This window comes from Fundulus heteroclitus, unplaced genomic scaffold (assembly GCF_011125445.2).
Source record: "Fundulus heteroclitus isolate FHET01 unplaced genomic scaffold, MU-UCD_Fhet_4.1 scaffold_60, whole genome shotgun sequence".
NCBI classification, from domain to species: domain Eukaryota; kingdom Metazoa; phylum Chordata; class Actinopteri; order Cyprinodontiformes; family Fundulidae; genus Fundulus; species Fundulus heteroclitus.
Window position 1 is genome coordinate 1,494,868 of NW_023397033.1, and position 16,129 is coordinate 1,510,996.

Genomic DNA, 16,129 nt, shown 5'->3' on the forward strand with positions numbered 1-16,129 from the left:
CCACGTTCTCAAGTTCTGCAGCTGTTTCCACGGTTTCAAGTCCTCCGCTCCAGAGTTTCTTCCCGGTCAGTCACCCATTACTCCTCCTGTCAGTCAGCTTCTGCAACCTTCATTTCCGTCCATAAAAGACTCTGGTTCCTCTCGTCATAACCCTCCATTCTGTTCAATAAACTCACTTCAAGAACTAGCTCTGTGTGTGCGTGCTGTGTCCGGGTTCATCCAAAGACAAATCCTGACAGAGATAAAGACATAAATCCATAATAAAAAACTGTAATAATGCTTTGTATTACTTTTACCTCGGTAGAAACTGTCATGGTTTAGTTTTTGGTTTGGCTTTTTTTCCTGTTCTTTTCAGTTCCTCCTCTCACTCAGGTCACCCTCCACTCCCTCAGCAATCTGTCACACCTGTTGGGCACTAATTAGTCATAACTCACTCCACCTGCCAGCCTCCCTACATAAGCCTAACCCTGACGCTAACCCTTCCCTGCCGGTTCGTCTTCAGTCTCCACTAACTTCACAACTGTCAGCCTGGTTGTTCCCTGTTTCAGCTGCTGGATTTTCCTGCCACCTCTGAGCTTCAATAGGCCTCTGTTAGCTGCTAGGTTTCCTGCCTTCATCTGTGCCTCAAGTCAAGCCTCTGTTAGCTGCTGGGTTTCCTGCCTCTTCTGTGCCTCAAGTCAAGCCTCTGCTAGCTGCCGGGTTTCCTGCCGTCATCAGTGCCTCAAGTTTTGCTCGCTGCTTCATTGCCTGGATCTCCTGCTGCCCCTGTACTATAGCAACCCTGCATCTCAAGAACTCTCTCCAATTCTCCAGCTCCGGGTCTCATCTACATTTCTCATCTCTTTCTGATTTCCTCATCCACTAATCATCTCTCTTTCAATAAACTATCAGAAAATACCTCCGTTTTGTGTGTGCATTCTGAGTTTATCCAAAGACAAATTTATAACAGAAACAAGTTTGCTTTTAGCTTAAAATGAAAAACTGCATTAGATCTGCCATATTTGTTTTAAGTATGTGGGTTTAATACGGTGAAAATATTGTATTTTAATTAAATGTTGTCAATGCCTAACAGATAAAATAATGAGCAAGGTGGGACAAGAGAAGGTAAAAAACATCCCTGCCATTTTTAACACCAGAAGTAATTCAATCATATATTAGTCATCCATTTTTTCTTTTCTTTTTCTTTTTTTTTTGAAAGCTGAACTCCACCGCTTTTAGGAAAGCATTTCTAAGCTTTACCAGAGCAAAATTTGTTGTTTTAATCTTACTGCTGGCTGGATATTTTCTATACTGTTTTATGCAGTGTAAGAGGGCAGTCAAACTTTTTTTACAGTAGCAGGCTTCACACTATCAGGTAGGAGGGTGCACACACACACACACACACACATATATATATATATATATATATATATATATATATATATATATATATATATATATATATATATAAAATAGCTTGTGGGCAGATTGTAAAAAAATTAGGAAGCTTTTCATAACATTTGTTGGGCTTTTGGAAAGAATTACTAACAAAATATATCAAAATAGTCATTTACTTTTTTAAATAAGTTGAATCTGTCGATCTGACATCATCAATGAATAATAGTTATAATGAATAGTATTGATTATAACTATATTGATTATAATAAAACAAGAAAAGAATAATGGTTAATCAAGTGATTGGTCAATGTAAATGCCCAAGAGGGGTTGAGTTCTACTTATCAACTTAAAAATATTTCATGACTGCGTGTAAGAGAAATGTTTAATTGAGCTATACTGAGAGAAATTAAGTTTATATTAAAGTAGATATATAACTCATGTTGGGAAGCTTTTTATACTTTTTTTTCTGGGTGATATATCCTGATTGTTAAAAAGATCTTGTGTGTTATTTGGTTGTCTGATTGTACATTTTGTTTGGAGCCCATATGCGCAGTTTTTTTCTTTGCTTCAGCGCAGATGTGTGCTAATGGCATGTTCTTATGTGTTTAATAGTTCTGTGCTTTTAACATGAGTTAAAAACTCACAGAGAATTTGAGATTTGGGCTTGTTTAGCAGGTTTTAGGCTGGTTTGGGTTACTGGAAACTAACAGTGACATAGGGTAACCTGTAGCGCTGTGTCTTGACTAAAAAGTCAAGCATAAGGTACACGCTAATAAACATGAGCGCTGGTGTCAGGCTAAACACTGACTGAAGTAACAATTCTGACTAGAATTGGTTCTGTAATTACAGCAGCTATGAGAACAAGGAGCAGAACAAAGCAAGAGTTCCCTTCTACCTGCAAGTAACTCAACTCTCTTCAGTTTGGCAGTTTTAGTGCTTGGTTCTGCTCCTAGATGTCCTAGCTAACCCTGCTAGCTGTCCTAGCTAACCCTCCTATCGTGAATGTTTACTCCAGTTTGACTTCAGTGCTGACATTTCAAACAGAAATTAAAAGCGCTCCCTCCAGCTCGCTCTCTGCTTCGTTGTCACTTCTTGTAATTGTTTGGTAATCAGACCAAAGCTGGGTTGCACAGAGACTAAGCTTGATTCTGAGGGGTTGCGAGCTGAGGAACTGCATCTCCTTCCTCCTCTGAGATGGCTTCACCCTGTACACCATATCACTGGAATATTTGTAGATCGCTTTTTTCATTGTTCTCAGCATCACATCATGGACTGTTCCCACATATGCTGGTTGAAACTTGTGGGTTAAGTTTTGATAAGCAGTTTAGGTGAGATAGGATCGCATCATCAAAATATTTGCCCACTCACCGATGGTAGCCTTTACCTTGAGCTCAAGTTCATCCGCCTGACATTCACGGCATACTGTGGGAATTGAATATTGTTTCTGGTTGATGTCCTGGATGAACGCCCATTGCTCATCTTTGATCTGAATGGGACCCCATGTTGGATCCCTCGCTATCATTTTCGGTGCTTGGTAGATGTCGAATACGTCCACCTCCTTCTGTTCCTTGTGCTAGCCAATGTTTCGTGTTTTGTGACCAGATGCTAGAGGTGGAGGAACGGAGGTGATGCCGTCCCTCTCTGGTTTGCTCTCCTCGGGTTCGCTTGACAGCTGGGGTTTATTATCCTCACTAATGGCGCGGTCGTTCATCTGGGTGGATTGCTCCGGTTCTGCGACGTTCAGTGCAGTCATTTTAACTGGTTGAGATGTTTGCTCTTTATGTGGTAGCGGTGACTCCGCCGGCTGGAGGTATAATTTAGTCACTTTGCCTTTACTATCAGTTGAAGAGCTCCCATCAGTTTTTGCCACTGCCACTCGCAGGTCTTCCTCAGGGACTAGAGCAGGATCATTATCATCAGACTATTCACTTTGGTATTCCTGTGGCTTGTGATGGGGATGATCTGTTTGTATTATAGTCACTACCCTTGTGTCGGGGGCCTTCACTTGAGTATCTTTAATCATTTTGGACAGCTTTTTCAGTCCCTCTTCCTTACATTTGTGTAAAGCTGGGGGAATGGCGACGACCACCTCTCTTAAGGGTGCATCTGGGCAAATAGCTTTTTCTAAGGCTGTCATCCACACCATGGTTTCGTTTTCAGCAGCTTACCATGGCATGTGTTTGGTGCAAACACCACTCACACTCTATTACATTTTATGCTGGGACTATTTAATGTACAGTGGACACAACACAACAACCCGACCAGTTTTTGGTCTCAGTTTTTGGATCAGTTGTCAGACTTCTTATCTGATTTGGTGATAAACACTGACAAGGTTATTATATTGGGGGATTTCAACATTCATGTTGACACAGAATGTGATAACCTTAGTGCAGCCTTTAAAACTATCCTAGATTCAATTGGTTTCTCTCAAAATGTGCATAAACCGACGCACTCTTGGCTCCATACTTTAGACCTTGTGCTGACATATGGCATTGATTGTGAAGAATTAACAGTTTTTTCTCACAACCCTGTTTTATCTGATCATTTTTTAATAACATAGATTAAACATTTGAGTTTAATCTAACTGAGTTCTCCACCCGCAAAAGAGGGTTTCATTATAGTAGATGTTTATTGGACAATGCAGCATCAAACTTTAAAGAGTCTGTCCCCCTTTTAATATCGTCTGTATTGCAGAAATACCCTGCAGATAGCAATGTTGTTTCTTCCCATTCACAAATAGATGTCTTTGTTAACTGTGTGACTTGGTCATTGCGTTCTGCATTAGACAATATAGCTCCCTTGAAAAAGAGGGTGAAATATTTACAGGAAGCTGGCTCCCTGGATTAATTCAGAGCTGCGTTCCTTGAAGCACAATGTTAGGAAATTGGAGAGAAAATGGTGCTCTACACACCAAGAGGAATCCTACCTAATCTGGTAGAGATTGAGAGAGAAATTGGTAGAGATTTCCATCTGTTAAGACATTCTTCTGTCTTTTTAAAAGATGGACGTGGTTAAGTTTGGTTTAATCCGCCAATTTAGACAACACAGTAATACCCAAATATTTGAAACTCCCTGGCTGTAATTGTAAATTTAGGGGGTTCTCTAAAGAACAGTTAATTGGCATTTCTGTAGATTTTGATCAATGTAAAGAGTAATCTGAGACTTTTGAGAAATCTTCTAGTAATCTAATAACTTCAGAAAGAGGTGTTTTAGTGCTGGAGATAAAGTGTTACATCATCAGCATAAAGACTAATTGTATGTGCCATTTCTATGCATTCTATACCTTTAATATCATTAGTTTGTCTAATTGTTGCTGTTACTGGGGGGGAAAAATGGCCATCCTTGCCTGGTGCCCCTCTGGAGACAAAAGCAGGAAGATGTTTTGTTATTTGACACATGCTGTTGGAAAACCAATTTATAATTTTTTTCCAAAACCAAATGTATGTAGAGTAGCAAATAAACGTTTCCAATTAACTCAAACGTTTTTCTGCACCTAAAGATATTATATTGGATTCAAGACAAGGCAAGGCAAATTTATTTGTATACATTTCAGTACAAAGACAAGGACAAGTGCTTTACATGATTAAAACATGGTAAAATAAAAAAGAATAAATGCAAGTTGGAATATTAAAAACAGTTGGACTAAAGTTGAAAACTTCAGTTACTGTTCTGTATTTGTGAATCCTATTTTGTTTGCTTTAAGGGTTGAATATAATTGATAATTTCTATAGGATTTTATTTATTAAAACAGTTTAACTAAAACAGTTGAATGCAATCCTAAACAATCCTCTGGGAGCTGGTTTCACCTAACTGACAAAGAAGCTTGTCGTATATACCAAAGCCCAGCTTAGTCTCGACATGGCCTTAATAAATTCAAGATGCTGTCTACGTCTCCCCCTCTTGCCTGCTCTGTATCTGATGTTTAATTATTCCTCTGCCTCCTTTAGTGACAATGGTATGTGTAATAAATGTAGTCTTTTTTATCTTTGGAGGCGAGGGTGTCAGAATTGCAGGCCTGTCTCCAAGCTCGTTTGGTAACACCAAGGGAGCCTCGGAGCAGGATCCAAGCAGAGAGAGAAATGTGACTTAACTTAAGCATGAGGGAGTGTCTGGAATGGGGTCCAGGGCGGTGAGAGCAATGGAGCTTGACTTGGGTAGTCTAGAGCAGTGGTTCTCAAACTTTTTTCAGTGATGTACCCCCTTAAAAATATATTTTTAGTCAAGTACCCCCTGACACAGGCAAAACATTTTTGGAAGAAAAAAGAGGTACAGTGCTGTAAAATCACTGTCTTATTTATTAAAGCCAAACAACTGATCCATACTCCAACCATTGCATGTAGAAAAAAAGAAAAACAGAAGACGGTGACCACCAGGAAGGCATAAAACCAGTCAAAACTGAAATATGCTGCTAACGCTGCTAATTTATATTGGTCTCTGTAATTGTACAAAATTGAATATTTACATAAATAACTAAAATGTGTTCACAGAAATAAATCTATAACTTAATTATGTTATGCCATAAGCTGGTTGAATATGCTTATTATTATTATTATTTATAATTTGGTATTGTAATTTAAATAATAAATCATTCAACTCAAAATTCCGCTATAACAAATATAGTTCAAATGGTGGTGATGTTAGCTATCAGCTTGTAAGTATTTATACCACTAATGCATTAGTTAATTTGCTGTTATGAACTCATTTATGCTGGAATAAATGATCAGGTCGGACTGTTAACCGACGAGGTCTATCCAGCAGGCTGTGAGAACCCCAATGTAACTGCAATTAGAGTTTAAATCCTTATTCCTTATCACCATCCAATGATATTGTCTCTGTATTAATATCAGATGTTAACTCCAAAGGAGGTTAGCTCTGAATTCTGAATACCCAGGCAACTGTGAATTAGATTGAACACAAAACAATGTCTATTCCGCAGTCGTTGGTTTTATTGAACCAAAAGCAATTCCCTGTTACAGTAATTCTCTGATTCAACAACTTTGGAATTCTTACTCACTACTAAACTAAAACATGCAAAATATATATGTGGAAATAAAGAACAAAACAAAAATAAACAATGGATTAAAATGAGCGGTTAGCAGATCTTAACTTAACTCACAGTTGTTTACCACCGCCCTCAAAACACCGGCATTTGACGTATCAGCATTGACAGACAGAACAGCTTCGGGAATCTCACTGGACGCTTTGATGTCTTACCAAAAGCTAGTTCAGCTAAGCTCCCTACAGTTCAGATACACGTCACCCTCCCAAGATGGCTGCTACGATGACGTATGAGGGGAGGTCCTAATGACGTAACCACGCTTACGCTGATGGGATAATGCCTCGCTTCAAGAGGGCGCAGCTAACTGGGAGTTTAAACAAACCCGCGAATCGAGCTCGGACAAAGAGATTAACTGATAAGAAGAAGCGAAAAGAGAGAGGGGGAAAAGCAGGGAAGAAGATGGAAAAGAAACTGAAACAGTGACCCACGGCGGGGTTATTGATGAATCACAAATCAACACAGCAAAAATCAATTGTAAAATGCATGCACATACAAAGAAAATGTTCAGCAAAATAATTCCAACTTCGTCGTGGAATAAAAGCATTAACCAACACCTACAAAGTTCTAACGCCTGCCCAGGCACTTCTAAACACCCTGTTGGTGAGACAGAAATAAAAGGGGAGACCCCGTTACTTTGAGGTGCCTCGGGGCTGGTCCGGAGCGCTCCGAGTAGTGTGGCTTTCTGGACGCGTCTTGACGAGCGCAGTTGTCCGCAGGCTGCAGCGGGACGGGGAAGAAGCTGCTTCGTTTCTTCCTCCGGGTTCACAGTCGCTTTGTTGGCCAGACAAAGCGGGGTCCTCTTCGATCACTGGGAGATACGGCGTCTCTCAGTCTTTTGATCAGAGGGAATTTAAAAGTACTTATTTTAGTCGACCTCCTGTTATGCAAAGCAGGGAATAACCGTTGCGTCGAAAAATCTCGGTCCAGCGAGAAACTCGAACACGTGGCGTGGGATTGCCCCAACGGAAACAGCTGTGTGTGTGTCTTCTCGGGTTGGCTAAAGCCAGGGAAGAAGGAAGATTGTCGTGTGTGATCGGGTTTTATAGCCATCACCATAGCAACCTTATCTTGATCGGCGGCCATTTTGCCGTGTTGCGTGATGGGAGTTGGTGGCCATTTTGACCACATGAGTTGGTGGCCATTTTGACCACATTGCATCATGGGTAACGCAGTCCGTTACGTCCCGAATTGATGCCGTTTTTGTCACGTCTGAACTGGCACAACAATTATAAATAAATTATATTTTGTTTACAAAATAAATGAACTTAAATAAAGATTTGCTTACAAAAAAATAAAGGTTACATCTTTTAGGATAAAAAAAAGAAGATTGCACTTTAATCACTTTGCACTGAACATTTGATTTGATTTGAACAGTATGTAACAGGCAGTGATTTATGAACAGGAAAAAAATTACTCAATACATTTTAATGAGAAATATGGGCTTGCACCTCACTGAGGATCTTTGTCATTCTTATTGGCAGGGAGGCAACTGCAGTGATCAATCTCTTCTCCAGGCACAGTCTGTTTCTTTGCTTTGTTTTGATCAGCATCATTGCATAGAAGGAGGCCTCACATAAATATGTGGATGCAAAGCTTTCTGTCCCAGCTCAGGGTGCTCCTGCCTCACACACACCCAAAACTGTGTGAGCGTGGATGCACCAAACTTCATCTGCAGGCCACGGTCAGATGCTACTTCCATTAGTTTTTCCTTATGACTGACAGGAAGCTTGCTTCTGTTTGCTTCAGACAAGAGAAATGGATTTCTTACCCAATCCAGCTGTGCAGATTTCTCATCCATGTCAGCAAAGTAGGAGTGAAAACCAGTTAGCCAAATGTCCCACTATGACTAACTTCACCGGAGCTGTCGCCACATCCTCACAGCAGAGAAAAGCATCCAGTTGAGGAAAGCAGGTGAAATCCTCCTGATCACATGCCCTTTTCCACATCTCTGCTTTCTTCAGGAAACCACCCACCTTGTCATACAGGTCCAGGATGCTGGTGCCCTTGCCCTACAAGGACATATTCAGTTCATTCAGTTTCCTGAATATATCTGCCAGATAGCAAAGCTTTGCAAGCCAGTCCGTGTTCTCAAACAAGGTGGCATGGGGAGATCCGTGCTTTGTCAGGAAGGTGTGCACTTCAGCTCGCAACTCAAATAGCCTGTTCAGTACTTTTCCACGAGACAGCCAGCGCACTTCAGTATGCAGGAGCAGTTCAGTGTGTTCAGCTCCCGTATCTTCACAGAGGCTGCGGAACAATTGGCCTTGACTTGATGAAGTTTATAACTTTTAATGTCATTCAAAACATCGTGAAACACAGGGCTAATTTTCTTGGACGCTAGCGCTTCCCTGTGTATCACACAGTGCGTCCACTTGATGAGGGGATTTTCTTTTTTAATCCGCGCTATGAGCCCTTTCGCGCTGACCGTCATTGATGCAGCCGCAGCTGTGCAGGCGCTGCTGCAGGATTTCCAGCTGATAGCGTTTTCAGTGAAAAACATGTTAACGACATTAAAAATGTCCTCTCCGTTTGTTCGCCCCTCCATTTCTTTGCAGAATAGGATGTGTTCACAGATGTCGTCTGTGTCAATGTATCTTACAAATGCAACAAGTTGCGCATCTCCACTCACATTTGTGGATTCATCCAGCTGCAGTGAAAATGAGTCGCCAAGTTTCCCCACAACTTGTTCGACAATGTCTGTGCCCATGTGATCTATTCTGCGGCAAACTGTGTCATTAGACAGAGGCACAGTTTTTAATGTATCCGCTGATTTTTTGTCCAGCATAGTTTCGGCCAATACAACAGCAGTGGGGAGCAGTAGGTCCTCCGCTATGGTGAACGTTTTTTTGGCTTTAGCAACAAGCAAAGACACCGCGTAAGAAGCCTCCAGGGCTTTGGCTGATGTCGTGGAGGCTTTTCGCATTGTGGCTTGGGATGACTTGAACTCAGAAAGTTTCCTCCTGAAGAACTCCGGTGGCTTACCAACGTGACATCCATGTTTTGTTGTGAGATGCCGCTGGAGGTGCGCTGGCTTCATGCTAGCGTTGGCTAATTTCTCCCCGCAAAAAAAACACAGTGCCTGGGGGGGTCAGAGATCGTGGACGTAAATCCCATTAAAGCATACTTCTCCATGTATGTTCTGTACTTCGTTGGCTCTGGTTTTGCCTTCTTTTTAACTTCATCTGCACTTTCAGCAGCGTTGCTGCTATGCTTTAGCCACGTCTCCATAGTTACAGTGTAACCATGGTAACAACAGGTCGTTGACAAGTGCGCTGGGTCCGTGGGTCAAACTAACTTGGTGGGGGGTCCGTTTTATTTTAAAGGATATTGAAACTAAATACTGAATATAAAATGCAGTGCATGAACACACATTTATATTCTATCGAACTTTTTACAGAATAATTTCTCCCAAGACTTATTATGAGGAGCCTACTGATTTTTAAAATATATTTTGAAAAGCTTCACATACCCCCTGCAGTACCTCCACGTACCCCCAGGGGTACGCGTACCCCCATTTGAGAATCACTGGTCTAGAGCAAAAGGGAGTGCTTAGAGTGGGATCCAAGCATGAGGCAACCTGAGACACAGGAGACAAAGAGTTAATGATGGTAATACGAGAGCTATCAGGAGACAGTGGCCAACTGAGGTGTACCACACAAGGTTAACACTCTTGCGTCCTCTAGCTGTCAGACTGTTGCATAAATACTCCAAGACTTTGGTGCCGAACGAGCCGCAGGTGTGCGCCACATCCACCTGCCAACTACAATCACCTACGGAGAAGGGAGAGAGGAAAAAAGACAGGGCCGGCAGAAATCTGCTCGCCGCTGCCTGCTGAGTCCTGGCAGGATCCAGGCTGTTTTGTTAGTTTTCCTTAGTTGTACATATAAATGTTTTTTAAAAATTGTTTAGAACAACTTTACTGCATCTTTGGATCACTGACACTGTTGCAACAAAGGGGGTAAGAATTATTAGGTTTTAGGGGTATTGGAATGTATCCTAGGGTTAAATCTGTTATAATTAATTCCAGTCTTGCTTAATTTAGAAACATATATTATTTTTTATACTTTTTAGTTATTTAGCAACTTTGGACATCAGTTCCTTTTTCATAAGACAGGAGAACAGCTCAGATGAGAGAACAACTAGAGACAATGTCACACTATTATATGTCATAACATTCATTCATCCATTTTCTTACTCGCTTTATCCCTCATAGGGTCACGAGGGGTGCTGGTGCCTATCTCCAGCATTTCAATGTGCAAGAGGCGGGGTACACCCTGGACAGGTCATATAACTCAATATAATTCAATAATAATAATTTGCTCTGGTTGACGTATGAATGTTACTGAAAAACAGGCCAGAATGAGGAGGACACTGAGATGGAATAAGAACCTGGTGAAGACAGGTCTTGCTGCCTGTGGTCTGTTTCTGGAAGCTTGATTAAAAAAAATTGTTTGGTTTCTGACAGTATACACTAAACTCCAAAAATTGCTTTAACTTCCTGAACCCTGTATTTTGATCAGTAACGACATTTTGATCAGTAACAGTGAATCAGTTGGGTGCAACTGTCTCAAAGGTTGATGGACTGGTGACTTGTCCAGGGTTTACCTGCATTTCACCTGATAAATTCTGGGATAGGTTCCAGCCCACACACGGCCTAATAAAAGGACTGAGTGGTTCAGAAAACAAATGAATGAATGTATCAAAGGACAGTTTATGAATTAGACTTACTTTGAAGCTCAAATATCTAAATATTGCAGTTAGTCGCATCTGTTTTGGCTATCCAACAAGCACCAACCTAGGAGTAGTCAGTGCATTGGGGTTATCAGTCGGTGGGACAGGATTGAAACTGATGTCATATTGTAGAACACACTTCATAGTTTGTGTGCTTCCTTTTGAAGTTAAACTTATGACATTTGCATCCTTTTAACTGCCAATTTATTACTGGTCCATCCATCCATTTTCCAAACCACTTAATCCCTCATGGGGTCGCCGGGGGTTGCTGGTGCCTATCTCCAGCGTTCACTGGGCGAGAGGCGGGGTACACCCTGGACAGGTCGCCAGAGACAAACAGGACAAACAACCATTCACGCACACACTCACACCTAAGGACAATTTGGAGAAGCCAATTAACCTAACAGTCATGTTTTTTGGACTGTGGGAGGAAGCCGGAGTACCCGGAGAGAACCCACGCATGCACAGGGAGAACATGCAAACTCCATGCAGAAAGACCCAGGGGTGTACTCGAACCCAGGACCTTCTTGCTGCAAGCGCCACTGTGCAGCCCCCAATTTATTACTGGTTTTATTCAAATTCTGCCCAGACTGGGTTCTCATTTAGTAACGGGTTCAAACTAGTTTTAATGTAGTTCTGTAGTTCTTTATAAACAATGTCTTGTTTTTCGTATCTTTGGGTCCTGCAACTAAAATAAACTTTTATAATAAACTTTTCCTTCATAACAGATCCATATTCAGGCATACTCCTTACCTACATCCACTCAGACAACTAATTATTTTCCTAACAATATTGAGTAGTTAATAATGATCAAATTTGTAATAAATCAATACATAGGTGGCATACAGTACCCAATTCTGTACGTTGAATAAAATGGATGACACCAAAACTGAATTGTAAAATTAGTGGTTGTCAATTTCATAATTCAAATGAGAACATATTCATATACTATTGGTGTATACTAGTACAATTATTAAAGAACAGCAGATTAAACTTTAAGATATGTAAAGGTAAATATTAAAAAAAATTGTAAAAATATCAACAGAATAATGAATAATTTCTTATTTTGTTTGTGTACCAAACACCCTTGTAATGATGAAATATTTTGTGGGCTAAGCACCTGATGATGAGAATGTATAGCTCTGCTCCTGGCACATGCAACTAATCCATTGTAGCATCAATGAATCAATGATTGACCTCATGGTTTCCTTAAAAAAGCTGGGGGCGTGTATTTACCTGAATTACTTGAACCTGGTTTCAGAAAGTCGCACGTCCTGAGCCTGGTTTGGCCTTTGTGAAACGGACGAAGCCAGGATGCACTGATTACACTAGTTCTAGTCTAGCTTTATCTCTGATTTACTTATTTAAAAATTCTGCTTTTGTGAAACAGCCCTCTGGTAGCCTCAGTTTTATGATGCTTGGATCAGGACTATCATACAGACAAGAGTTGGGAAGCCACATCCTGAAGTGAATAGTGATATATTAAATAAAGAATACAAGTTCTACAGGTCGTCAGGGAAAAACAGAAACCAAGAACACGACAAGGTAGAGACTAGAATCAGAGTAGCGTAGCAGAAGACCTGACAATGTGTGTGACTGAACTGGCTGACTAATTAGGGGAGTAGATGGAAGGAACAACAGGTGGCAATTAACACAGGTGAGGAGAGTGAAGGTAATTAGACTGAAGGTGAGGGTAATGACCAAAAGAACCCAGAGAATGACCAGATAAAGAATAATCTAACTGACTAAACTGAAAACGGGCACGCAGAAAAATAGGAATAAAACAGATACACAAATAAACTATTAACATAATAATGAACAGAAAACTAACTAATGTCAGAAACAACAATCTATACAAAACAAACAGCGCTTAATTAAGACAACCTAAACATACTGCAAGATCCCCAGGTACCTTAAAACTAATTAATCAAACCCCTGGGAATCCTGACAGGTAGGTTCACCACTGTTTTCTCCATTTGTGGATAGTGGCTCTCACTGTGGTTCACTGCAGTCTCAGAGCTTTAGAAATGGCTAGCTAACCCTTTTCTAGACCGATGTATCTCAATTATGTTCTTTCTCATTTGTTCCTTAAGTTCTTTGGTTTTCTGCATGATGCCTAGCTTTTCAGGGATGTTTTGATTTGCCATACTTTGTCAGGCAGGTCCTGTTTAAGTGATTTCTTGATTTAAACAGAACAGGTGTGGCATTGTGGCATGACATTTTAAGCAGATTGCATATTTTTCTGATGTAACATAACTAAACATATACTCAAACACCCACAGTCGGAGTTCCACAATAACTATCCACATACATATGCTGGTGTATGTACATATACTTTGAGACAATTTTATCTAAGTTTTAACACAAAGATAAGCAGTATCTAGTTTGTTAAGGTATTCTATCCCACTGCTTATTTATTAGTGGGGTTTTAATACTTTAATTTGGATTTTCATTGATTCAATTGTTTGCTGTGTCTTTTCTCTTTCAGGGGTGATCTACACCATTGATACATTGGATCGTGAGACCAAGGACTCTTATTGGCTGACAATTTATGCCAGTGACTGTGGTGTTGTTCCCCTGTTCAGCACTATTGAGGTGTTCATTAAAGTGGAAGATGTTAATGACAATGCCCCACTGACCTCCGAGACATTGTTTCGATGCTCAGTACCTGAGAATTCTCCCCGAGATGTTTCTGTAATTCAAATCCATGCTCAGGATCCTGATGTTTCACCCCCTTACACTGCTGATTGGCTAAGCTATCGCATTGTTAGTGGAAACCCACAAAACTTCTTTACTATCAACTCTCGCACTGGTGAGTAATTGTCTGTGTCTGCAATTTAACATAAATACCATATCTGGAATGTCAAACTGAACATGTCAAACTGAACATGAAGTAGCACACTCCATTTTGGTGACCAAATCTCTAGCATGACCGTGACAAATTAAATCAAAGAATCACTTTATGACAGAATCATTTTTCAGATGTAATCAAATGGTAGGCAGCAATGTGGTGCAATTGATAGTACTTGTTTCCTTGCAACAGTCCCAGCCTTAGTTCTTTTTACTGTATGGAATTTGCATGTTGTTGCATGTGTGGGCTCTTCCTTCTGATACTTCCACAGACAAAAAATGTGCATTTTAGGTTATGTGGTAAATTGCTGTTAGTCCTGAGTATGTGTGTGGCAAATGTCTGCTGTATGGTAAACAAAAAGGATAAGATGCTCCTATTCATCACAAGAAGCTTGGACTTCAAGGGCTCTGCTGCCTTCTGCTTCACCAAAAGCTGGCTTGGTGAAAACAATGAGGGAAGCAAAGTACCGATGCCGGTCTTTCGGCTGTTTCAAGTGGACCGCAGCACAAGCTCTTAGGGCAAAAGGAGAGGACATGGCATATGCTTTTATATAAACAAAAGTTGTACTAATATCATAATATCACAGAAGACATATCGCCCTTACCTAGAGTCCATCCATCCATCTTCTAACATGTCTATCCCTTGTGGGGCCACGAGGGGTGCTGGTGCATATCTCCAACTGTCAACGGCCAAGAGGCTGGGTACACCCTGGACAGGTCGGCAGTCTATCGCAGGGCAACACAGAGACAAACAGGACAAACCACCATTCTTGCACACACTCACACCTAAGGAGAATTTTAGAGAGGCCAACAGTCATGTTTTTGGACTGTGGGAGAAGGCTGCAGTAATTGTCCCGGAGAGAACCAACGCATGCACAGGGAGAACATACAAACTCCATGCAGAAAGACCCAGGGCAAGGACTTGAACCCAGGACCTTCTTGCTGCATGGCAGCAGTACTACCCTCTGCGCTACTGTGCAGCCCTTACTTAGAGTAATTTATTTCACCAAAGGAGTTTTCCTTGTTTGTTCTGGCCTGTGTTCACATCCCACCGCAAGCCTACACATAAGAGGCTTGCTGATCTGGGGCTCGTTCTTCGTACGTTGCTAACTCAGTTATCTGGATTCGATTGTTGACGCTTTGGCATGATCTTGGATTGTTTGGTTCTTCGACACTCGTCCTGGACTTGCTGTCTTAGCAACATGTGCGCAAACTTAAGCCTGCTCGCGAGCAGATTGTGGCTTTATAAGCGGAGGAGATATGGAAGTGTGCCATAGCCATGTTTTGTCAATTTTTACAACAGCAACCTCTTGCGGAAGGTGCAAGAATAATTTGCAGAGCTTTTCGAATTTTTTTATCAGACAGGATCCTTTAGCACAGTGCGACAGTGCAATTGTAGAGAGATTTTTTCTTGGTGGCTGTTATAAACAGACAAACACATCATTTAACAGTGGCTTTTAAAAAGAGGAAAAAGTGGCTTTTAAAAATACAGGTTACCATTTTGTAGAATATTCTTGTACTTCACTTTTGCTTGTCTCCATGTTCTAGTGGGTCCCTTGGACGCTCTGACATAAAAGAACAAAGTAAATATGAAATTATAAAATGCAAAAATACATGCTGTAGAAAGTGATAGAAACATCTACCATGGACAGCACTTATGTCTGATACTTTTTGCCAGCCCTCTCTCCTGTCTTTAGCAGACTTTGAGGTGTTCCCTGTCGTTTTTTTTATACTTCATTTTTGTCATTTTAGTAGTTTTAGAAATATACATACATACATAAATACATACATACATACATGCAGGGTCCGAAATTAACAGTCGCCAAATGCGAGTACATTTCCCGTTTGGCCAATGAATTTCAGAGGGCTAGCTGCCACATGGCGAGTAATTGTTTGTACCAAATAAAATAAAAATAACATAAAAATAACAAAACCCATCTGGGCTGCGGATGATCTGTTCACAGCTCCCTCCATCCAGAGCTCAGTCTAGACCCGCCTTCTATGGAGCTGCTTCAGCTTCTTTCACATTCAGAACCAGTCACGCCCGCTGGATCAGAAAAGAGACCTGCTAACCAGAGGCAGTCTAAAAATCCAATTAGTCTGTTTATAAGT

The 16,129-nt window shown here is 40.9% G+C and overlaps 1 protein-coding gene across 20 annotated transcripts in view; it reads left to right on the forward strand.

The window, feature by feature from the left end:
• fat3a (FAT atypical cadherin 3a) overlaps positions 1-16,129 on the forward strand; it is a 359,084-nt gene that overhangs the window by 98,131 nt on the left and 244,824 nt on the right. For 19 of the 20 annotated variants that reach the window (XR_004929918.1, XM_036133269.1, XM_036133270.1 and 16 more), the window contains one exon: positions 13,656-13,979. The exons of the other annotated variant lie outside the window; for it this stretch is intronic. Coding sequence is in view for 18 of the 19 variants with exons in the window: in XM_036133269.1 (XP_035989162.1) it covers positions 13,656-13,979 (324 nt within the window). In the remaining variant the exon portion in view is untranslated. The remainder of the gene's footprint in view (positions 1-13,655; positions 13,980-16,129) is intronic. 20 annotated transcript variants of the gene reach the window in all.